The sequence below is a fragment of the Vicugna pacos genome, chromosome 9 (genome assembly GCF_048564905.1).
Source record: "Vicugna pacos chromosome 9, VicPac4, whole genome shotgun sequence".
In the NCBI taxonomy this organism is placed as follows: domain Eukaryota; kingdom Metazoa; phylum Chordata; class Mammalia; order Artiodactyla; family Camelidae; genus Vicugna; species Vicugna pacos.
The window spans coordinates 17586387-17609388 of NC_132995.1; the positions used below are offsets into that span (position 1 = coordinate 17586387).

The 23002-nt window shown below is 48.2% G+C and overlaps 2 protein-coding genes across 5 annotated transcripts in view; one reads left to right on the forward strand and one right to left on the reverse strand.

Annotated features, from left to right (window-relative positions):
• Window positions 1-110: 110 nt before the first annotated feature.
• Window positions 111-5887, reverse strand: RGS9BP (regulator of G protein signaling 9 binding protein). The gene has a single exon (XM_015246064.3). It carries the CDS (start codon window positions 5044-5046, stop codon window positions 4333-4335), a length of 714 nt encoding a protein of 237 aa, XP_015101550.1. The 5' UTR covers window positions 5047-5887; the 3' UTR covers window positions 111-4332.
• Window positions 5888-6107: 220 nt separating this feature from the next.
• Window positions 6108-23002, forward strand: part of ANKRD27 (ankyrin repeat domain 27) — a 42864-nt gene continuing 25969 nt past the window's right edge. For 2 of the 4 annotated variants that reach the window (XM_015246062.3, XM_015246063.3), the window contains exons 1-9: window positions 6108-6239; window positions 14934-15065; window positions 18846-18956; window positions 20786-20942; window positions 21640-21794; window positions 22262-22321; window positions 22403-22456; window positions 22553-22618; window positions 22706-22782. In XM_015246062.3, coding sequence (XP_015101548.2) covers window positions 14964-15065; window positions 18846-18956; window positions 20786-20942; window positions 21640-21794; window positions 22262-22321; window positions 22403-22456; window positions 22553-22618; window positions 22706-22782 — 782 coding nt within the window. In that variant the 5' untranslated portion in view covers window positions 6108-6239; window positions 14934-14963. The remainder of the gene's footprint in view (window positions 6240-14933; window positions 15066-18845; window positions 18957-20785; window positions 20943-21639; window positions 21795-22261; window positions 22322-22402; window positions 22457-22552; window positions 22619-22705; window positions 22783-23002) is intronic. The other 2 variants (XM_031672082.2, XM_072967275.1) reach the window with 2 other exon arrangements.

A 23002-nucleotide genomic window follows, 5' to 3' on the forward strand; every position in this document is an offset into this window, starting at 1 on the left:
TCAATTCAAATGTACATGAAGAAGGTTCAGAATATTTAAAAAAAAACATAATAGTTGATAGCTGAATCATTTGATACCGCCTTTTCCAACTAAGTTATAAATGCTGCATGTTATCTTTGATTTGTTATTTATTAATAACCATTTCGGTTAGAAGCATCATTCAAACAGCAGATGTGAAGCCCTTAATTCCAACTAAGAACTGATGCCACATACACAACAACCCATGCTGTGGTAGTTTCCCAACATCAGGCAGCCAATGAAGTTATAGTTTTGAGGGTACCAGGCTACATACAGAATAGGATTCTCCCAACCTCCATGACAAATGACACGATTTCACATTTGTAATTTACCAGAGTCAGTTTAGATTGCTTGGGTAAAACAAATTGTTTAATACACACTAGGCTTTCTTGGACTCAGACTTAAGAGTCTGAATTTAAATTACTATAAATAAGTAGCATTTGCACAAATTTGCTTTTAACCCCAGCCACTAATTCTGAGATGGACCAAAATCACAGTAAGCTTAGTTCATCCTGGTTTTTAAAATTCATATGGAATTTTACCAACAGATTAATTTTAGACAACAACCTCCAAACTGTCAGATTTGATTTCAGTTTGTACCAAAACCAACAGTAACAGCCCCTCCCCGCCCAATCCAAACAAAATAACCCTTTCTTGTTTAATTGCATTCTGTTAAAAGCTCTGGAAGGGAACTTTTGAGTTAGTCAGTCAGGAAACCCCCTCCCCCATTTCACAAATGAGGCAGGTGAAGCACAGGGAGGTCAGTGACTCGTCTCAGGTACTTGGAGAGAAAGGCAGAGCCTCTGCCATCACAGCTGGTCCTGGCTTGCAGGAGAACGCACTCCCCAAAGGAACACAGAGGTTTGAGTCCTCCACTGCTTTTATTTCTCAGGCTGACATACAGCGCTCACACTATGGGGCTGGCACACCCTTAACAACCATTCATTACAGAACAGAGAACTGCACTCTGAAAATCAACTGTGTAGCTAAAACTGCATCAACCTGCACACTGAAAAGGAAAATGTAGCACTATCAGGTTCCTAATGCAAACCAGAACTCCCTTCAACCAAAATTGCTTCTTAGTCATGCAACATTACACGTCTTTACAGCGCTTACTATAACAGGTCAAACAGGAAGTTTCTTCTCTAACCTGACTTACCAAAAATGTTTTCCCTTGTGGCATTTAAAAGCATACATTCTTAGAGCACATAAAAAAGAATTTGCCAGGCATTTCTTTCTTCTACAAACATTAAGTTTTTTGTTTTTCTTTTCTCTTTTTTCCCTAATGACAATAGTTGAAAGTTCCCATGATAAATGCCTTGACCTTCCAAGTTTTCATCTTCTCAGACTCAGATAAAGCTGTGCTATTTTCCCAGAAGAGAAGCCAAGGTTTTCTCTTTACAGGTATTTACAAGAGATTTATAATAGCACTTAACTTTTGAGGTAAAGATCTAGCCTTTAGCTTGTAGAAAATTCTAACAATGACCACATCATATATACCCTATATTAAACATTTGGAACTTTTTAAAATCACTTGTATCATGGTGTAAGATCATATCAGATAGTTTTAGAAAATTAATAACTTTGATATCAAACATCTAAATTGAATGAGGTTTCTACCAGAAAACAATCTGTGGAATTATTTATAGAAGTGAGAACAGAGAGATATTGTTAGAGATTACTCTATGGTTACTCAAGCCAAAAGTGATTTTGCTCACATAATATAGCAAAAGTTCTAGTAGGCAATGTTACACCTCCACATAATGCCAAATATTACTAATGCCTAAAATTTTCCAAGAGTTGTTTAGGGTTAGCAGGTCCACAGGATAAATATGTGTATTGTAATTAAGCCTTGTGTGTATGTGTGTGCAACATTTTATCATGAATTTCCATGAGCAGAGGACTCCCAGAATCAGGTACACATGTGATCGCACATATAAGTAAATATCCAAGGCTCTGCCGAGTGATTGGAAAAAGTGAAAACAAAGACATTTGTTTGTCCCAACTGCTCCCTATGGATTACACAACTTCTGGTGGGTTGTTTTTCTAATAGGTTCTGATGGACAATTTTTTTTTTCACGAACAAAAACACCTTGATAAGAACAGGGAGTCACGGTCTTAGAAACGTAAGGAAAATATTTAGGGCTTGGTTTTTAGGGATATTTTCCAACACTGGGTCACAATATGCCCCAGCCTTCTCTTGACTGAGAGAGATGAGACTTTGGGGAAGGTGACAGCAATTCCATGTTGTGTTGTGTGTAGGATGAGGGAGCTGGGAGTTAGAAACCTTTCTACGTCATTTCTGAAGGTACCTTGGGAAGGCAGGTGCAAAAAGAAGTTTGACATGGCCCAATTTAGAGTCACCCAGACTGGCTGAGGCAGGAGTTCCTTTTATTAGATATTGTTGTAGAACTTGTAATCAGTTTAAGACTTTGTGGGTCTTTTAAAACCATTATTATAGACACAGATTCTGTGCTTTCATTATCCATAGGACTGGAATGTGTGTGCTGAGGTGGAGGAGGAGTGGGCAAATGAGGCTGGGGGGGGTGCCCCTTAGGACTGGGTGCCCAGACAGCACTATTGCTGCTAACTGCTTCTGCCCCATGGCCTCCAAACTGCCCTTGTGAAAAACTGCCAGTTCCCTTCTGGTCCCATTTCTCTCTTCTCAGGTAACAGAGGAGAAAAAGAAATTCTTTATCACTTTTCAGCAATCAATCTCTAGGTTTCATCCCAAGTTACGTTTAGAGTTAAATGCATCTGTTTTCTGAGCCCTTCTTCCCCAACAATGTGCTCTCTGGACCACAGGTAGGAGGTGATGGTGCTACTCAGGCAAATTCCTGCCTGGGACCTAAGGTGTTTACCACATTTCCTGATTTATTGCCCACAAGAGGCTGAGGTCACTTGACTTCTGTCATCTATGTCTGTGGTTCCAATAATTTATGCTATGATCTCCTGCCTTAAGAAGATCGATTTTTAAAAATGCAGATGTATGTTTAGTAACCTAAGTACATAAGTGAAGACACTATGTTTGACTCATTGGCACCAGTATGAATTCCTGGCCAAATGTCCTTTATTTAAAAAACCATCTTTTTATGGTAGCTCACAGAGAAAAAAAATGTGACAATGAATATATACATGTTCATGTATAACTGAAAAATTGTGCCCTACACTGGAATTCGACAAGACATTGTAAAATGATTATAAATTTAAAAATGTTAAAAAAAAAACCCCATCTTTGATAGCACACAATGTGGTCATGTGATTTTTCTTTCAAATGATGATTATTTAAAAAAATGCTTCTTAAATTCAAAGTTAAAATTGCTACATTCCAACCCAGTCTCAGGGCTAATTGGCTCCAGTGATGCCACTTGACCCTCTCAGGGGGCAGTGTCAGGGTCAGGGAGCTGTGCAGATCCCTCCCAAGCCAGCTCTCCTACTGGCCAGCAAGCAAATTCTAAGGGATAGACAGGATTAAGGGCTCCAAAGAGGATTCCCCGGCCCTCCCCCAAAGGAGGATAAAAAACTCTGGTCTAGTTCTGGAACAAAAATAAGCCCCTGTCAAGGAGAAAGCGCCTGTTGAGATAGCCTGTGGCCCTTCCCAAAGCTTGCGCCCCTCCCTGGCTGACTGGGCGGAGCCCTTTTCAATAGGCAAATGTGCGCAGAAGTGTGTACTCGTGTGCTGTAAGAAAGCACTTTGCATGAACTTCTATTTGCACACTCTCCTAAGCTTAGGCCCCAAAGGATTAAGGTTATAAAAACTGCTTACCTCTTACTGCAATTTGTTTCTTGCCCACGAAACAAAACCAACACACACACACACACAAACACACACACACTCCACCCCGTCAAACACAGCCACCTTTTCACTTATTTTCCCTTCAACCTCTTTTCCAAACTGCCCCAAGCAGAGAATGGGAATCACTCTGCACGGGGTGGGGGCACCAAGCTCAGACTCAGTGTAAACACGCCCCAGCAGCACAGGCGGTAACCTATTAACTCGGAGGAATCTCGGGTCACTGTGGACGGTTTTCTATTAATAGGGGATAAAGCTTCTGCATACATTAGCGGTAATGCCCTGGTGGCCCGCGCAAAATTAACTCCTCCCGGGCCAGCAAGAGGAAGCCATCTTCTAACCAGACAGATGTGTGCTTGAAATGCGCGTATACACATACACATATACACACAGGGTTTTAGAACCGCTTCCCTTAAACATGCCAGATCCCACTACCATCCCAAGTCCAGGCGGTGGCGGTCGTTCCCGAAGGGGTGCCTCCAGGGAGGGAGCGGTGGCCGCGGGGGACCGTCGAGTGTGGGTCAGCTCAGCTTCGCCACGCACACGGCCAAGGCCACAGCCGCCAGCAACACGGCGCTGAAGATGGTGGCGGCCAGGGCCTTACTCAGGTCGCAAGGCCCCGTGCGCTGTTGTACGGACACACCGCCCACCGAAGAGACGCCGGCGCTAGCGCTGGACAGGAGCTCGGCACCCGCCGTCTGCCGGGCCTGCACCGTCCAGCGGGGCACGTTGACCTTCATCTCCATGTCCTGGATCATTTCGCCCACCTTAAGGATCTCCCGCTCCAGCTGGTGCAAGTCTTCCACGTCGAAGTCACGCTCCGCCTCGTGCCGCAGGCTCCGGGCGCTCAGGGCGCGCGCCGCTACGCCCGAAGCGCCGCCTTCCACGCCCGTGCGCACAAGTGGCCGCCTGGGCGCGTGCAGCGGGAACTCCGTGCCCAGGGCCAGCGCACGCCGCATGTCGGCTTCCAGCAGTTCCAGGCAGCCGGAAAAGGCCACCCAGAGGCGCTCGAACTCAGCGCGCTCCTCGGCGCCTAGGCCCCGGTCGCGCAGCGGGGGTGTCAGCCGGGCACGGATGGCCACCGCCAGCTCCTGCGCCTTCTGGCGCGTCTTCTGCAGCTCCTCTCGCAGGTTCTGCGAGTCCGCGGAGCCGCCGATGGTCAGCACCAGGTGGTGGTAGCATGCGGTCGCCTTGTTGAGCGCATCCAGGAGCGCCTTGCACTCCTCCTTTGCCATGTCGCCACTCTCCCGCGCAGCCCGGACGCCTGCACCCCTCTTAGCTTCACGCCCTCAGCGCAGCAGGAAGCAGCCAGCCCCGACGGCGTCCTCGGGCCGGGCGGCTCACGCACTCCTCATAGCCCGATACGAGCTTGACGCTACCGCTGCGGTCGACAGAGCCGCTCAGGATCCACGACGTGCGCTTCTGCGGACCGGGGGCGGAGAGGCAGCCCCATTAGCTGTCTCCCGTCCCCTCGTCCATCCTCCCCAGGTGCGCTCGTAGTCACAAGCTGAATCTCTGGGCGGCCCTCGCCTCCACTGTGGCCACCTGCGAATCCCGGGTTGTGGTCCCCATCCTCCTCCGGTGCCGTCGCCACGGCTAGCCGGCTGCGGAGCCGCGCGTTCCGCCTTAGCCGCTGCCGAAGGCGGCCGGGTAGGGTTTCTTAGGATCCGCCCACCTCCGCCCGTCCTCGCTGGGCGCTTCCATCCCCTGGACCAGGGATAGGCGGGGCCCCGCGCGGGGAGGTCACGTGTGGCTCCATCTCCCCCTCCTCCACATCCCATTACAGTCTGGAATATTAGCGCTCAGCAGATCCAACCCTCCTCTATTTTACGAACAGGGAAACTGAGGCTCAGATAAAAAAGGGGGCCTAGATCACGCGAAGTCCATGCAAGCGGAGGGGCCAGAACCCAGGGACTCTAACTCTTGGACCCTGCCAGCGACGGGAGTGGTATGCCTCGTAGGACTGGGCGCCTCCATCCTCCAAACCGAGCAGTAAAGGCTGATCCGTGTAGTGGGACAGCTTCCAAATCTCCCCATCCTGGTCCAGCAGGCTTTCCAGCTGCGGAGCTTGGACCCCACCCCTCTTGTCGGATCTGCCCTAGGCCCCGCCCTCTCCCGTTCCGGGCACGCGCAGCCGGTGGCTGTGGGCTGGTCCCGCCTGAGTAGGAAGTGCTGTGCGTCGCCTGAGCCCCACCCCCGACTGGGTAGGCTCAATAATTGCTCTGCGCACATGTCGCTCTGAATAAGGACGGCCTCTCATTGGGCTGACAAGGGGCCTTGAGGCGCGGCTCCGCCCAACGGCGGAGTAGGGGTGGGGATGAGTAGAGCCGCCGCGCTGGGGTGGTGGGCCTTGAGGTCTGAACGAGGGGCCGGGAGGTGTCGCCGCCGCTCCGGAAAGGGCAGGGAGTGAAACTATGTAGCGTTTTAAGTAAGTGTCCTCCTTTCTGTCTCCTCTTGAGCCTCCCTTCCCTCGGGACGGCTGCGCCTTGGGGCCCAGAGGCCGGGCGGGGCCGCGGAGCGGGAAGGGGGAGGGGCTCTTTTCTCTCTTCGGCCGGCGCCCGCGGCTGTGCTGGCGCTCCCCGGGCGGCCCCCAAGGCCCCGGCCCATCGCCGGGTGGACTGCCCCACCCTCGTTCTCCGGCTCCTGTCCGCATCTGGGCTCGCTCTGCCCCTCGTGTGTGTTTGCGGGGCAGGGGGTGGGGTTGGCGAAGAATGCGTCCTCTGATCCCCCACGGCTCCAGGGCAGGTCAGCAGGTTCGGGATCCCGGGAGCTCAGTCCTGGGGGCAGTGGGCAGGGTGGCCTCCGCGGTTTAAGGGAGGCCTGGTCGGGCGGCTGGAGGGGAAGTTGTGAGCGGGAGTCCGGAGCCTCGGGCCAGGCTGTCATGGTCCCCGGAGTGATGAAGGCGTGGGGGAGATAGGAGGGAATCCCTGCTTGTCTGCGTCTCGTGGGGCGGGGTCTCCTGCTTCTGCTGGGTGAAGATTACTTCAGAAAACTCTTAAGCACCAGAGTGTTCCAGAGTCTGTGTCTGTTCAGTTCTTTTCGTTGAAAACGGACTACCCTTAGGCGCTCTTGAAGGTGGTGCCGCTTTGGCCGCCCCTAGAGGTGCTGGAGCGTGGTAACTCGCCGCCCGTGCAGCGCCACGGAAGCAAGTGGGGCGTCTTAACTGAAGATTTAGGACATTCAGGGAATGAGGGTCAGGGAGACTATATAGGGACTACGAGTTTGCCATGGGAGCTGGGATTTTCCAAGTTTGTGGATTTCAGGGAGAGAGGCTCCTATTTTGATTAAGCAATGCTTCTTCCTCCCCAGGCCTAGGTCGAGCAGCGGATTTTAGCAGGATATTTATGTTTCCAGGCCGTCTTGCTGGGCCTGGCGTTGAGGCGGACCTGGGGGCCAAAGCACTGGGTTCAGGGCTCACACTCACTCAGCAGTCTGTCCTTTAACTGATTTTTTTTGGCGGCGGTTTGTGGCCAGGGCTAGGATGTGCTCTGGCCCTTGGCCATTCTCTGGGGTGGAGGGTCTCAGTCACCGATGGGCCAAATGGGGCCTCGACAGAGGAAAAGTAGTTTTTTTAGGACAAAATGGGAAGAAGGCGGGAGAGTCCATCTCTTTGAGGAGCTTTGGGGACAGCAGAGGGAGATAAGGCTGCAAAGGTGGGCAGGAAGCCAGGAGGGAGAGGCTCTCCATGCCAAGCAAAGAAGTTGAGAGTTCGTCTGGTACAGAGTAGAAGGGAAGTCGTTGAAGAATCCTGCACAGACCTCGGTGTTGGAAAGACCACTTTGTTGTCTTTTAGGTGGACACGTTCGCGTGACAGCAGGAGGCAGGACCTTGGAGGGGGAAGTGCAGGTTCGGAACAGAAACAGATACTTCTCAGTAGCCCTAGTGGCAGGGAGGCAGTTGGGGCTCTGAAGTTGGGTGGACACCTTGGGTGAGCTCTCCTCACCTTGGCTTGTCACCTGAAATGATCCCACCTGGCAGGATTGCTGGGAGAACGGCAGGAGTGTCTGCACCGGGCATGGGGTTGAGGTCTTGGTTGTGTCTCCTTATGGTTCTTGGACTGTGTTGCCCCCATGAGGGCAGCTGCTAGGGCTTTGTTCTTCGCATGTCTGTGCTCTGTTAGTGTTTGTTGAGGCTCTCCCTCCGTTTATGAATTACCAGGGTTAGGGTGGTATCTAATAACTTCCTCCTTTCCTAGAGGAGTAGGGGAATGTGACCATGTGATGATAGATCCCAGACCTAGAAAGGATTCAGACCGAAAGAATTGGATCTGATTGGTCCTGAGGTTGCTTCCATATCTGGGAGCCACTGAGAGGTGATCCTTGGAGCTCCTGCCCTTCTTCCCAAGATACTACAGGGAGGTGGCTGCTGGTGGCTCCCTGGCAACTCCAAGAGCAGGGTGATGGGGCGGCATTCCGAGGAGCTCCTCTAAACTTCCCTGCTCCTTCGGTGGTCACATCCTTCTTTCAGTCCTAAGGTCTTCTCTCCTTCTGTGACCCTCCACATTCTAGCCATCACTGTGCTCAGCCAGCTCTGAGCTCTGAGCACACCCTTTGTTTCTGGCTTTTTGCCAGTGACTGCATGACCGCCTGGGGCCAGCCCCTCACCCTTCCCTGCATATGGACCGTGGATTTCCAGCTCTTGTGAAAGATGAGATGATCCCTCCCTGGGAACCTGATCTTCCTCTGACGCCTCATTACCATTTTGTTCAAGTGGACCAACAGTTACTGCATGCCTGCAGCGAGCCAGGCTGCAAAGCGCTTTGAAGGAGAGCTTTGAGAGACATGGACAGGAGCCATATATGTTACAGGCCAGAAGCACACGAGCAACTGTAATACCACACATTACATCATCAGATTGCTTCCATTTGGTATTAAACATAGATGCACAGAAAGTTTTCCATTTTTGCCTTTTACTTCTGAGTCACAAATTAAGCCAGCTGGAGGATTTGGCTTATCAGTTGGAAACTCTGCCTGGTCAGGGTCTTTGGTCAGGGTCCCGGAATGGCAGGAGTGAGATTTCAGCAGGGAGGGCATCTCTGGGAGGTGTGGACTTTCCTGTGCTAGATTCTGCTGAGCCAGGCTGCACACTGTCACCAGATGGTCCCTGACCACCCGACTCATCCGGGCTGGCAGGACGGTTGAAGACCACAAAACCACGAGTGTGCACACTGTCTCCTAAAATGCCCTGTGCTGGTTTCGGGCCTCGCTTAGCTATCCTGTTCAGAGTAACCTCAGATAACTCACGTTCAGAGGTATTTGGTTTTTCTGACTAACTTCACTGGATTTTCTGTAAATTATTCCATAATCTGCACTCAGGCAAGGGTGGAATTTTTTTTTAAGGAGGTTTATATGAGGATTCACACATCTTTCCAGTTTACTTTGCGTATTATTTTAAAATATAAAACATTCCTACAAGTAAACTTGTCAGGGTGTTGAAGTATTTTTAAACATGTACGCCTATATGAGATTTCAACTCTGGCATTAAGCATTATTAACATATTTTTAACACTGGGACAGAAAGATTGGGAACAGTGCTGGCCAGAGCTCTTTGAATCCCTACTCCTCAACAGAGGATTTAGTTGTTGGCAACCAGGGGACTGATGTCCAGGAGAAAGCAGGTGACTTGGACTGAAAAACAGCCAGCTCTGTCCCCTTCACCAGCCATGCTTGCTGAGAGTCACGTGTGTTTCCACAGTTCATGCGTTTGAACTGAATGTTTTAGTGTGGCATTCAGGGCGCTTTCCTTCCCTTGCTGCCTCTCTGACCTGCTCTGTTTGGATTCTTGTTATCTCTCGAAACTCACTTTCTCATCTGGTCAAAAAAAGTTTACTGTTGAGTTTTCTGTGCCCGTAGGAACCTCCTGACCCTTTGGCTCTGCTGTGGTCCCTCCTAGGGATGCCTTCCATACTCCCCACCCAACTCCCTTCCCAACTGCTCCCTTCTCTATGTGGTCCTTACCTCTCCTAGCACTGTTCTGGTTGGTTTGTTTGTTTGTTTGTTTTTAACTCTTCTGGAGCACATTCCTTGCTTCCCAGCCAGATCCTTAGTTCCTCCATCAAAGCCTACCCTCGTCCCCTCCATCTTGAGGGCAGGAGTGTTGGTGCTTTGCCAGCATCTTATCTGAGGAGTAGGAGGAGTGTCCCTTCTCAGCTTTAGTCTGACCTTATCGCATCCTGTTTCTCAGGTGGTTCCTATCCAAGGCATCTTATCTTTTGCACTCTGTCACAGAGAACCAGCTGTGTCAGGAACCAGGAAGAATTTTGTTTTCTTGTGCTTTGTCCCAGCAGAATTATCCAGTTATTCTGGTCGGGACTGTATAAAAGGATTCCCTGGGCTCCAATAATAATTGAATTCAACCATTCAAATACCCAAATCGTTGCAGAGCTGGGGCCCAGGAAGGGATTATACGTAGCCATTTTCATGCTAGGTTCTTCTCCCTAAGAGGATTTGCAGGGAGCTCAGGGGCCTTCTTCAACAGCTCAGACTGGAACAGACTGAGGGAATTTGGTGAGGAGCCTGTGGGCTGTCTGTCATGGGGACTTTGCCTTTTGGAGAAATGAAGTGTGGAATCTGTGCATCCATGGTTCATGAAATAACCCTTCATCCAGGCATATTCATTTTATGTGATGAGTATAGTGGTTAAAGGGATGGGTGTTGGAATAAATTCTAACATCTGACTAGCCTCAAGTTGACCAACTGATCTTCAGTTTCTTCATCTGTGAAACAGGGCTTATGATATCTACAGTTATTGTGAGCATTAAAATGGGATGAGGATGTATAGAAGTTATCACAGTGCTAGACCAAGGATGCTCTCAAATGGTGGCTGTTTTTACCTTTATCCATAAGGGATAAAATTCATAATGCATTTATACATACTGTTCTGGTGTTTTCCCAAAGAGCCATTTTGGAATATTAGATAGTGAGAAGGTAATTCAGTTTTTCACACATATTTTATTCATATGATTGTATCAAGGATAAGTTTATTTGATGTTCTTTAATAGTGGCTAATTTTCTCTTAATGAAGAGAATAGGCTTCAGGCTCAAGTTCAGAACCTTTGGCAGGCAGTGGCATCTAGCTAGGTTTTAAATAATGTCAACTGGTTTTATAATTTTTAATTTTAAGGTGATCTTTTCTTAATGGGAAGTGGTACTGTTTTTCCATTTAAAGTAGTAATAAGGATTCTTTTAAAAGTAAATTTTAAAAAGGAGTAGATGGAGGGGAGGGGAGTGTATAGCTTAAGCAGTAGAGTGCATGCTTAGCATGCACAAGGTCCTAGGTTCAATCCCCAGTACCTCCTCTAAAAATAAACAAGTGAACCTAATTACCTCCTCCCCACAAAAACTAGATAAATAAGTAAATCACTCTTCAAAAATTTACCATTTAAAAAGAAAGGAGTGGATGTTTAAAGGAAAGTGTCAAACATTAACAGTAGAGCCATTGTGTTCAGTTGTGCAGCTTGTTTATTGCACGAGTGCCCTTCCCTGGAGAAGGGGCGGTATTGGCAAACTGCTGATATATAGCATATGAGTTGCTTACCGAACCGCGTGCCCTGGCACGGGACTGTACCCACTGGGAAGATGGGTGCCTTTTTCTGATTCTCGTAAAGGCACCATGTGAGCTAGCAGTAAGTGGTGGTACACTGGTGTGCAGTATGGCAAAAATCGCGACTGCAGCACGTAAGCTGGAATCCTACCAGACAGCTGTCTATTTGTATTCTCCGTTGCATAGACTGAGATGGAGGCTCAGAGAGGTGGAATGACGTGGCTAGAACTCTGACTCCTTTTCTGTGCTCATTTTTCATGTTCATCTCTGGTTCAGTAGAACCACATGATGTATGGTAAGGGGAGCAGCCCAGGGGCATTGGAAGCCCTATGCACAACAGGAGCAAATGTGTACAGAATATAATGTTTAATAAACATATATGATCTATGATCTTTATGGAGAATTTAATTGGAGGATATAGAAGAAGATATAGGTGGAAAGACATACCATGTTTATGGATGATAAGAGTCATTATTACAAAGATGCTGACTTTCCAGTCCATAGATTTAGTACAGTTTCAATAAAAATCCCAACAGGAATTTTCATGGAATTGATAAGCTGATTCTAATTCATGTGATATTATGAAGAATTAGGAATAACCAGACAATTTTGGAGAACAAGGGGAGAGACCATTTTTTCTATGAGATGTCAATGCTTATTATGAAACATAGTCATGTAAAATAGTATGTTCTAGCCCTACTCTGTCCAATATAATAGCTACTAGCCACATGTGGCTATTAAGCACTTGAAATGAGGCTGGCATGAATTGAGAAGAAAAATACACATCAGATTTTGAAGACGTTGTAGCATTAAAAAGAATGTAAACTATGTCATTAATAATTTTAAATTATTCACATGATCACATGTTGAAAATATAATATTTTGGCTATATTAGGATAAATCAAATATTTTATTAAAATTGATCTCACCTGTTTCTTAATTCGGCTGCTAGAAAATTTTAAATTACATATGTAATGATGCATAATGTATATTTAATTACATTTCTTACATAAATCTGTTGGATGGCACTGATCAAGACCATTGAAACCGTCGAGCCCAGAGATAAGCCAAACGTACATGGGAACTTGGAGTATAACAAAGGTAGCATTATCAGCTCCTGTGAAAGTGATAAAATGTATAAAAAAAGATGTTGGGGCCATTGGCTTATGCTATGAACTGAATATTTGTATGTGTCCCCCCCACCTCCACCCAAATTCATATGTTGAAGCCCAAATCCTTAATGTGATGGTATTTGGAGATGGGGCTTTGGAATCTAATTGGGGTTAGATTAGGTCATGGGGGTGGGGCCCTCAGGCTGGAATTAATGCCCTTATAAAAAGAGGAAGAGATAGGAGAACTCTTTCTCCGCCATGTGGGGCTACAGCGAGAAGATGGCCCCCTGCAATCCAGGAAGTGGGCCCTTAACCAAGAACCAGATCTGTTGGTACCTTGATTTTGGACTTCCCAGCCTCTGAAACTGTGAGAAATTAATGTTTCTTGTTTAAGCCACCCAATCTATGGTATTTTGTTATAGCAGCCTGAGCAGACTAAGACAGCTTATTACCTTTGGAAAAAAAAATTAGATGCCCAGTTTATAGCATGTATAAAAATAAAAATGAATTGAATACCTGAAAATGAAGAACAGTAAGATTCTTAGAAATTACAGGAACTATGCTGTGGTCTTGGAGTTGGAAACGATGTGGTTTCAGGTAGCCTTTGCTGCATAACAAGTCCGTCCCAAAATTAGTGGCTTAAAGCTGTTAACTGTTTGTTATTTGCTACTATTCTGTGGGCTGGCGGGATGGTTCTGCTAGTCTCACCTGGGCTCCCTGGTGTGGTTGCATTTAGCTGGCAGGCTGACTGTGCTCGCTGGACCACCTGGGCCTCTCTCTTCCCCCATGTTCTTTCACCCCATGGGCTTCTCCATTCGCCAAATGAATGAGGGTGAAATCTGCAAGATGTCTTGAGACTGACACCCAGAAATCATGGAGCATCAATTCTCTCTCTTGGTTGGTTAAGGCAAGTCCCGGGGCCGGCTCAGATTCAAGGGGTGGGGAAGTAGACTTCACCTTCTCATGATAGGGGATGGTGAAACCAGTTTATAATGGGGTAAAATGATAGGATTTCCTAAGATCCAGAAAGCACTGACCAGTAAGGCAAAGATTGACAAGTTCAACTACATTAAAATCAAACACTTCTCTTTCTGAAAACACCCATTTGGAAAGATGAAGAGACAAGTCACAGACTGGGAGAGGACTTCTACAACATCCTTTAGTATCGGTGTATAAAGAACTACCAATCATAAGAAAAAGGCCAGCAACCCATGAGAAAGGTGGTCAGAAGACTTGAAAAGATAATTTACAGAATGTAAGGAAATGATATTCAACTTCATTAGTCAGAGAAGTGAAAGTTAAAAATAGCAAAGTACTAGTTCATACTCAGACCAGCAGAAATGAGCTAACCTGACAATACTAAAGTGTTGGCTAGAATGTGATACGAGGAAGGGGAGTGCTCATGGACTTTGCATGGAGGTAGGAAGCGGTCCAGCATTGTCAGCATCCTGGTGACGTGCAGGTGGATGCACCCTGCAGTGCCTCTCATAGCACAGGTGCTCCAGGAACACCTAGGGGTAGAGGTGTGTTCATTTCAGCATTGTTTGTAATACTGAAAATGTGGAAGCAACTTAAGTGTAGGGTATTAGATAAATTAATTCTGTTATGTTGCCTTAAAATATACCGCACAGCAGAAATTAGTGAAGGAATGAGAGCTGTATGGATCAGCGTGGATAGAACTTGAAAACATTATGTTGATTGAAAAGGGTATGTCCCAGACTACTTATAGTGTGATATGATTTATGTAGATTTTGAAGCATATAAAATGATGTATTATTTATGGATACATGAGTATAAAAGGAATAGAAGCACGAGCTAGAAGGATATACAAACAACTTGAGGATAGTGGTTGCCTCTGAAAGGGGTAGAGAGAATGGCATCAGGGAGGGACACCTGAGGGAGCCAGTCTACTGTGATGTGCTTGGTTTCTGAAAAGAAAATTTGAGGCAAGTAGCTTTGCATGATTACTCTACTTTCCTGTATGCTTAAACTATTTCCTTTCTGCAGATTGGGGAGGTATAGCTCAGGGGCAGAGTGCATGCTTAGCATACATGAGGTCCTGGGTTCAATCCCCAGTACCTCCATTTAAAGAAATTAATAAATAAATAAACTTATTTATTCCCCTCCACCGAAAAAAAAGAGCAAAAAAAAGTTTCCTTAAAAACATACGCACAGCTTTAAAATGTCACAATTTTGGTCATGTAGGATGTTCTAAAAATGGCCATTTTTACTTTTGCCACTTGGAATTCAACTTGATGTTTTGAACGTTATTTATACATTTAACCAGTAAAAAAGTCATCCTGGAATTGGTGGGTTATCTTTAAGCTTTCCTGTTGGTGTGTTAGTTCTATAGAGTTGAATTATACTACTGTGTCAGGGATGCTTTTTAGAAATTTCCAGATCAAGACTTTTATGGGTTAGATCAATCTGAAAGTGGTCATTTATTGCTTTTCCCTCTCCTGTTCCAGAAGACTCACTTGGCCCCATCTGAAGTCCATATGGCTCTGTATGATGAAGATCTCCTGAAAAATCCTTTCTATCTGGCTCTTCAAAAGTGGCGTCCTGACTTGTGCAACAAGGTGGCCCAGACCCATGGCATTGTAAGTGCATTGGCCCTGTGGGCTGTCCTTCTCCACCAGGCGTGGACCAAGCGGTGCTGACAAGGCCAGAAATATGGTAGACTTCAGTTCAGTTTAGAGGGAGTCAGGTACAGACCTGCTCATTGCAGCAAGCCCCAGACCACGCTCAGTGTATGAACCACCCTGAGCTGCTTCCTCCAGGCAGCCTCCTGGGACTATACCAGCCCAGAATGTAATCTTTCCTCTGAACTCCCAGCCCCTGTTGTCACTGGCCTCACAGTATTCACCTCTGTTTCTCTTGTTTCCATGTTGACCAGGAGGGCTTCTCGAGGGCAGAAATCATATTCCTCCTCGAGGCCTCCTATGTCCTCGTTTGTGAGGTGGGTGTGCACTCCCGTAGAATAAGGGAGTGTGTGATCACACATGTGTCACCTCTAAAGGCATTTTCTAAAGGGAAAGAACTGAGAGAACTTTTGTAATAGAGGTCACAACCTCCAAAGCCTCCAGGAACAGGAACCAGTAGGGAAGCCGTGGTCTGTTGGTGGGGGCGTCTGCTGGAGGGAGGGCAGGCCCCGCACTGCAGGTGATTCCGGTTCCCAGGCTGGTGCACTTGGCCGGCGTCTTATTTACACACCTCAGGGCACAGCGAGCTGGGTGCCCTGTGCCACCCGTCTGCGGTGGGGCCTCTTATCGTGTGTTGTCCTTCTCTCTCTCTCACACTTGTGTTCCCACCTCTCTTGCCAAGTGATGCAGCCGAGGATTTGAACCAAAGGAGAAGTCAGTTCAGCTCAGGGAACTGACATTTACCCGGTCCACCCCTCTGCCGTCAGAAGCCTGATTTCTCCAGGTCTCTTCTGGGTTTTATGACTGGTTTTGTGATTAGTATCTTTTTTTCCCAGAATTTTTTTACTTTGGATTTTAGAAGTCATAAAGTTTATTATTTAAAAAAAATTAGAGAATACAGCTGTTTCCAAAGAAGAAAATTAAAATCTCATGAAGGTCACCGAAGGTGTTCCCTGCCACCCCTTCACTTCACAGTAGTGAGTTAAGTGCTGCTCTCTGCAAGGTACTATGTCTGATGCTGGGGCTTCAGCCAAAAATGTGACTGCCTATCACTGTCTTTACCCTCGTGAAGTTGAAATTCTAGCGGGAGAGATGATCACGTTCTGAGTAAATAATGTACTAATTGTAATTGTGGTGAATGTCATGGAGAAAAAGTACAGGGTGCCAAGCCATCCTGTTAACTGGGAGGGCCTGTGCTAATTTGGGAAATAGTTCTTTCCCATCTTGGTTCTATGATATCTTGTAAAATGGTGTCTAGATTAGAGTGTGTTATCACGGGTAACTTTCACTCACTTTGTAAAAATGCCACGCCGTGGAACGCTGTTCTCTCTCAGGAGGCTCTGGAAGGCCTGTCTGTCTTGCTCCCCACTGTGTTGCCAGCACTGAGCCCGGCTCTTGTCACCCAGTAGGTGCTTTTCCAGCTGCAAGTAGTAGAATCCCACACAAGCTCACTTTAGTAAAAGGGGAATTTTGAAGAAGAACTTCAGCATCTTGGACACATTCCTTTTGGGTACGGTGAGGAGCAGGAGATGCTTCTTAAACGGCGTCACCCCGCCTTCCCAGGGGTGCCCTAGGCCCCTTGCTCCGACTCCCCTGAGATCCACAAGGAGCCAAGTGGGGCCCACATTTGGCAGCGCTGGATTTCTGACCTTCCTTGGCCTTGTTCGGTGGACTCGAGAATCAGTAAGGCCCCCTTCTCAGCACAAGTCAGGTGTGGGAAGGGCCTAGGGATGGCTGCCCCGCTCAGCCTGCCCCCTGTTGGCTGTGTGGTGGGAGCTCCGGCTCATCCCTGTCTGATCTGTCCTAATGCTTCATCCATGTCTGTTGGTTGCATGAAACAGTAGAATATTCCAATTGCCCCTAGGGGAGGGCTCGTCCTCTCGGCCACCTCTAAGGGATCCATGTGGCCTTGGCAGGTGAATGCCGAATTGCTTTCCATGGGGCTTGGCCCCTGAGCCAGGTTTGGCAGCCCCTGAATCTGCCCTGGGAAGTCAAAGAGTCCTTCACTGGACTCTGAAAATCACCACTTTTATGTTTATTTTATATTTTTTGATTTCTTAATTTTAATTTTTTTATGGAAGTACAGTCGATTTATAATGTGTTGATTTCTAGTATACAGCATATTGGGGTGTGTGTGTGTGTGTGTGTGTGTGTGTATACACACATATTCCTTTTCATATTCTTTTTCACTATAGGCCATTACAAGGTACTGACCGTAGTTCCCTGTGCTGTAGGAATCACCACATTGAAACATGTGTATCCCGAGGGTTAACTGGCCCACAGCCTTCTTTCTCCCTGCAAGCTGAGCTCATGGGCCCCCTCATCCTCATGCAGTAGTGTGTGTGGTAGCTGAGGGTGCAGGTTGGCTGTCTTCCCCGCAACCTGCCCCAGCCCCAGCCCCTCCTCGAGTTTGACTTCCTTCCCAAACCTTCCTCTGACAGGGCTGCCCCCGCGTCCAGGCCGGCACCCCCTGCCATCATACGCTCTCTGGTTGGATGGTGGAAGCCCTTTTCCCCATGTTCCGCAGAGTCCAATCCCAGAGGCCCCCGATGCCTACGTCCTGCTTCTAAGTCACCCTGTTCTTAGAACGATCTAGCTAATTATGCGCTGTGGCTTCTGCAGAGCTGGCCGGGCAGGCCTGCTGCTCCCCTGGGGCTCTTGTCCCGGGGGCATCGGGGGAAAGTCCTCCAGGTTCCCCAAGTGAACAGGGGTGGGTTCATTTGCCTGCAGGAAAAAGAAAGATTATAAAAGGAGATTAAATTCGTTCCTTTTATCGGAGCCCTTTAATTATGGGGTTCCTGGGAACCTAGCAGCAGGCTTCCGCATTCCAAAGAACTGACTTTCAAGTAAGTATCTATGCAGCCCAACTAAGGACACTGAGGCCTGTAGCCCAGTTCTCAGGATTTGTTCAGTACAAGGATTCATCCGATAAACATCCAGCATCTCCTGCGTGCCGGGCACTATGCTGGGTTTCCAGGGTTACAAGGATGAGAGACTGCTCTTAAACACGAGTCCCGGGGCCAAGCACAGATCCGAGTGTGGTTGCTGGGGCAGAAGGCAGGTTGAGAGTCTAGCTCCTTCCCTTTGCTGTGTTGAGCAGAGAAACTGATGCCTGGTCAGCGTGGTGGCCACAGTGGGTCCAAACTTCACATTTCAGGTTGAGCCGGCCCCACAGATAAGAGTCTGGCACCCTCTCTGGTGGAGGTGGCAGCTTCCGGTAAGCAGCAGTGATTCTGTGGCCTGTATTTTATCAACTGTAATCACAATTAGGCTTAAAAAAATGTAGGAAAAAGATGGGCAGGAAACTATCTTCAGTGTGCAGTGTTTACCCCTCAGGGGGTGGGATTACGTGTAACGTTGTAGATTCACTTTTCTGTACTTTCCAACCCATCCTTTCTTTATCTGGAATCATTCCCAGTCCTGTTGAGGACAGAGTGGGGCACCCAGGGTAGCTGTGGGGAGGGGCCCAGCGGTGTGGGAGTGAGCTGGCCAGTCTGGGGTCTGAGATGGAAGAGGCTTGTGCCACCTCCCTCTGCCCAGGGGTGGGGGCAGCCTCAGCTTCCATCACCATGACAACAGATCAGCTGCTGCCACCTTGGCCAGTGACCCCAGGTGTCCTCTCTGCCAGCAAGTCCCCACAGCAGTTCCAGCGGGAGCATCTTTGGCTGCATCCTGTTCTGCTAAAGTTGTAACTGACACATCTGTTTAAGAGTCACCATAATTTTTTCTTTTTTGCAGATCTTAGTACCCTGCAAAGGAAGCCTGTCAAGCAGTGTTCAGTCTACCTGTCAGTTTGAGTCCTACATTTTGATCCCCGTGGAGGAACACTTTCAGACCTTAAATGGCAAGGTATTCACTCACTTCTGGTGGGTCAACCAAGGCCACTCACTCAGTGTGTGGGAGCGGGGGAGGGGAGAGAATCCTGCTTCTCACCCTTTTCATGTCTCTGTTACATGAGAGCTTTGACACCACAGCAGCCCTGCTGCCTGTCAGGGAAGAGGAGCTGGCAGTGGGGAGCAGGGCCCTGGCTGAGGCCCGGAGCAGGCGAGGGCCGGGCACCTCTCCTTCAGCCCCTGGGGCTTCTGCCGGGGAGTCGGGGAGTCGTGGGACACCGCCTCAGAGAGACCCTGTCAGGGAGAGTTGCTTATCCCAGCACCTTTGAAGGCTTGTCAGTTTCTTGACCACAGACTGGACGTCATGGACGATTTTCTCATTGTTGAAGAACGTTTTGATTTGAAATCATCTCAAACCTATGGAAGGTTTCAGTCAAGTACAGAGAACTCTCACATACCCTTCCCCTAGACGGACCAACTGTTAGCATTTTGGCCACATTTGTTTTATCTCCCCATCTGTCTGTCTACACACACACACACACACACAATTATTACTTTTTCTAAACCTTTTTCAGGAAGAGTAAGTTGCAGACACCATGTCCCTTTACTCCAAAACAATGTGCATTTCCCATGTAACTGCAGCATAGCGATCACACTCAGAAAATTTGACACTGATAGAATACGATTTTCCAGCGTACTGTCCTTATGCAAACGGTGCTAACTGTAACATCCTTTTATAGCAAAAAACAAAACAAAACAAAACTATTTTGTCAGGTCCAGGATCATGTCCAGGATCACGCAGTGTATTCAGTTGTTAGTCTCGTCTTTTTAGTTTCCTCCCCTTGGGAACAGTTCCTCAGTGTCTGTCTTTCATGACAGTGATGTTTTTGTCTTGCTCTGTCGATCTCCCGCCGTGTGGGTTTCTCTGACGTTCCCCCGCGGTGAGATCGCAGTTGTGCGTTTTTGGTGGAACGCCTCAGAAGGGCACTTTATCTCTTTCACTGTATCATGTCAGGAGACACGTGACGCCGGCCTGTCTCATTGTTGGTGTTAACTCTGGGGAAGGCATTTTCTCATTTTGTAAGTGGAAGCAGATGGGTTCTGAGAGGGGGAGGTTCCATTTCCCAGTGAGGACTGGCTGTGGTCTTCAGCCGACCCATGGTCAGGGGTCCCCACTGGTGATGCTCCTGCAGTTGGGCTTGTGGGCGATGTGGGAGTTGAGGAGGGACAGGGTCAGAGGCAGGGTTGGGGGTACCAGTACACCAGCTCGGTGGGGGGACTGTAGCCCCATGCCTCCTGAGTATGCTGCTGTTTTCCTGCCAGGGATCTGCTCACCACAGCTGCCAGTCACTGGTCAGTTTACTTGTTCTCTTCGTGGTACCCAGATCTACCAGGAGAACATTGTGGCTGGTCTTCCTAGGCACCCCAGCCATGACCCAGTGGTGAGCCGTTCAGCGGATGCAGCTTGCATCCTCCGGCCCCTCCACGTTGCAGCACCGGTCATCCTGGTCTCTTATTCAGAGAGGAGAGCCTTCTTACTTTTACCTTTCCCCGAGGGTACAGGTTTTCTTCTGCTCCGAGGAGCAGCTTAATGCTTTCTTGTTGCAACATGTGAAAAGGATCAGGGTACTACGTAGTCCCAGGGACAGGGTGAATGCAGGAAAGGAAACATTTCAGGATCAGGAAAGTAGAAAGGTTGGTGTCCCCACAGACCCACCCTGGAGGGAGGGCAGGCAGGTGGGGTGACGTGCTGGATTGTTGGGGGCCGGGGCAGTGGCAGGGCTGGCTGAGAGACCGGTGGTCACACTGGCTGCTGCTGGTGCAGTGATGGCTCTCTTGTTCCAGGATGTCTTTATCCAAGGAAACAGGATTAAACTAGGAGCTGGTTTCGCCTGTCTTCTGTCAGTGCCCATTCTCTTCGAAGAGACTTTCTACAATGAAAAAGAAGAAGGTTTCAGCATACTCTGTATAGCCCATCCTTTGGAAAAGAGAGAGAGTTCAGGTATTCTGGGAGAAAGCCCCACTTCTCCTGATTTGGAGAAACATGCTTGTTGAATTTCCTCCTGACAGAGCTGTTAAAGTATTCAAGAGGCCACTAGAAACCCGTGTAACTGTTTACAATAACGCCCCGTAGAACTTAATCAAAAAGTCGACTCGAGCTCAGGAGATATGGATTAGGCTGCTGTGCATGGTTGCATCTGTTGGATGTTACACCTGTAGACATCAGTGTCGCCCCCTGGAGTTGTGCAGAGTGGTAGCCCTGGCTTTGTCTCTGGGCCTCAGCTTTAGGGCTACCTCATAGCCACCCAGCCCCACTATTGTGCCTCTTTGGAATCTCATTATTTTTTAATGGATAATAATTCTTCAGTGCTCCAGGAAACTGAGGTAAGATTTAATGTGCCAAATGCTGTCTGAGGCTCTTACTGTCAGGAATCAGGACTTCTTCACCAGACCCTCACAGGTCACATCCATGGTCCCAAAGGAGCTGAGGTTTTGTCTCTAAGAGGACCAGGCTCTCTGGACCCCAGCTGTCCTGTAACTGGGCTGCTCTTAGGCAAGATGTTGAAATAAGATCATTCCTCTCCTCCCATGGAAGATGAAGCCTCAGACCCTAGAAGAGCAAGGCAAAGGATTGTGGGACTTGCCCTGGTGGAAACAGTGAAGGCTTCAGCCAGCCTGACCCTCAGTCTCTTTTTCAGAAGAACCTTCAACATCTTCAGATTCCTTTTCCCTAAAAACCATCGAAGATGTGAGAGAGTTTTTGGGAAGACACGCGGAGAAATTTGACAGGAATATCGCCTCTTTCCAGCGAACGTTCAGAGAGTGTGAAAGAAAGAGCCTCCGTCATCACATAGTTAGTAGCCATGTCTTGCTCTGCTAGGCGTGCCCCATCTCAGGCCAGCTCAGAGCACCAGGTCCCCTCTCGGTTCACTCTGTAACTTTGCTGCCTCCACTGTTGGCAGTTTTGTTTAAATGTTTCTTTCTACCTATAACAGTAGTACAGACCATGTAGAAAACTTGAAAATCACAGAAAAGTGTAGCAATAAATGTTATCATCTATTTTAACCCTAAAGGGATTTTTTTTCTGCTCTTAATGCATATATATATATATATATACCTAAAAAAAAGTTGGCAAAAAAAAAATCACATCCTTGATTTGATAGGACTTAGGACATTAGGACTTAGAGCTTATCACCCAGGAAATACGGTTTTTTTTGTGTGTGTGAAATGTTCTGCCCCAGGTTGTGTTACACGTCCTGGGTGTTGTGTTATGGCTTTGAATTACGAGGGTGACCTGTGTCTCTGTTCTGTGTCGCACAGGACTCCGTGAATGCTCTCTACACCAAATGCCTCCAGCAACTCCTGAGGGACTCCCACCTGGTAAGCAGCACGACCTCCCAGAGGGAGAATTTGCCCGCTTTCCCATCCCAGCTCGATAACTGTGCTCCTCTTGTTCTCCAGAAAGTGCTTGCCAAGCAGGAGGCCCAGATGAACCTGATGAAGCAGGCGGTAGAGGTAAGAGGCCAGGGCAGCAGCGGGAGGGAAGGTGGCAGCGGCGGGGGACCGTGTCGCCCTCCGCACACCTTGAACCAGGGCCTGTTGGTTTCACAGATGTATGTCCAGCACGATATTTACGATCTGATCTTTAAATACGTGGGGACCATGGAGGCAAGTGAGGTAGGTTCTACATCACCATCGCCCAGGATGGAAGCTTTACTCTGAGCTTTTTAAGAGATTTGAAGCTTCCTTATAATCTGTTGTTAGGATGCTGCCTTTAACAAAATCACAAGAAGCCTTCAAGATCTTCAGCAGAAGGAGATCGGTGTGAAGCCTGAGTTCAGGTGAGGGATTGTGCTGCAGCAGCGGCGTCCTTGGTGGCCGGGGCGCCGTGTCCCCGGGACTCAGGGCCCTCAGCAGCGGTGGCGGCACTGATTTGACGTGGTTCGTACTGAGGTGCAGGGCCATTATCTGTGACCAGGGATCAAGGGCTGAAGCCGGCAAATGACTATCTCGAAGCTGTCACTCTCCCATGCCTACCTGCCGGCGTGCCAGTGGGTGGAG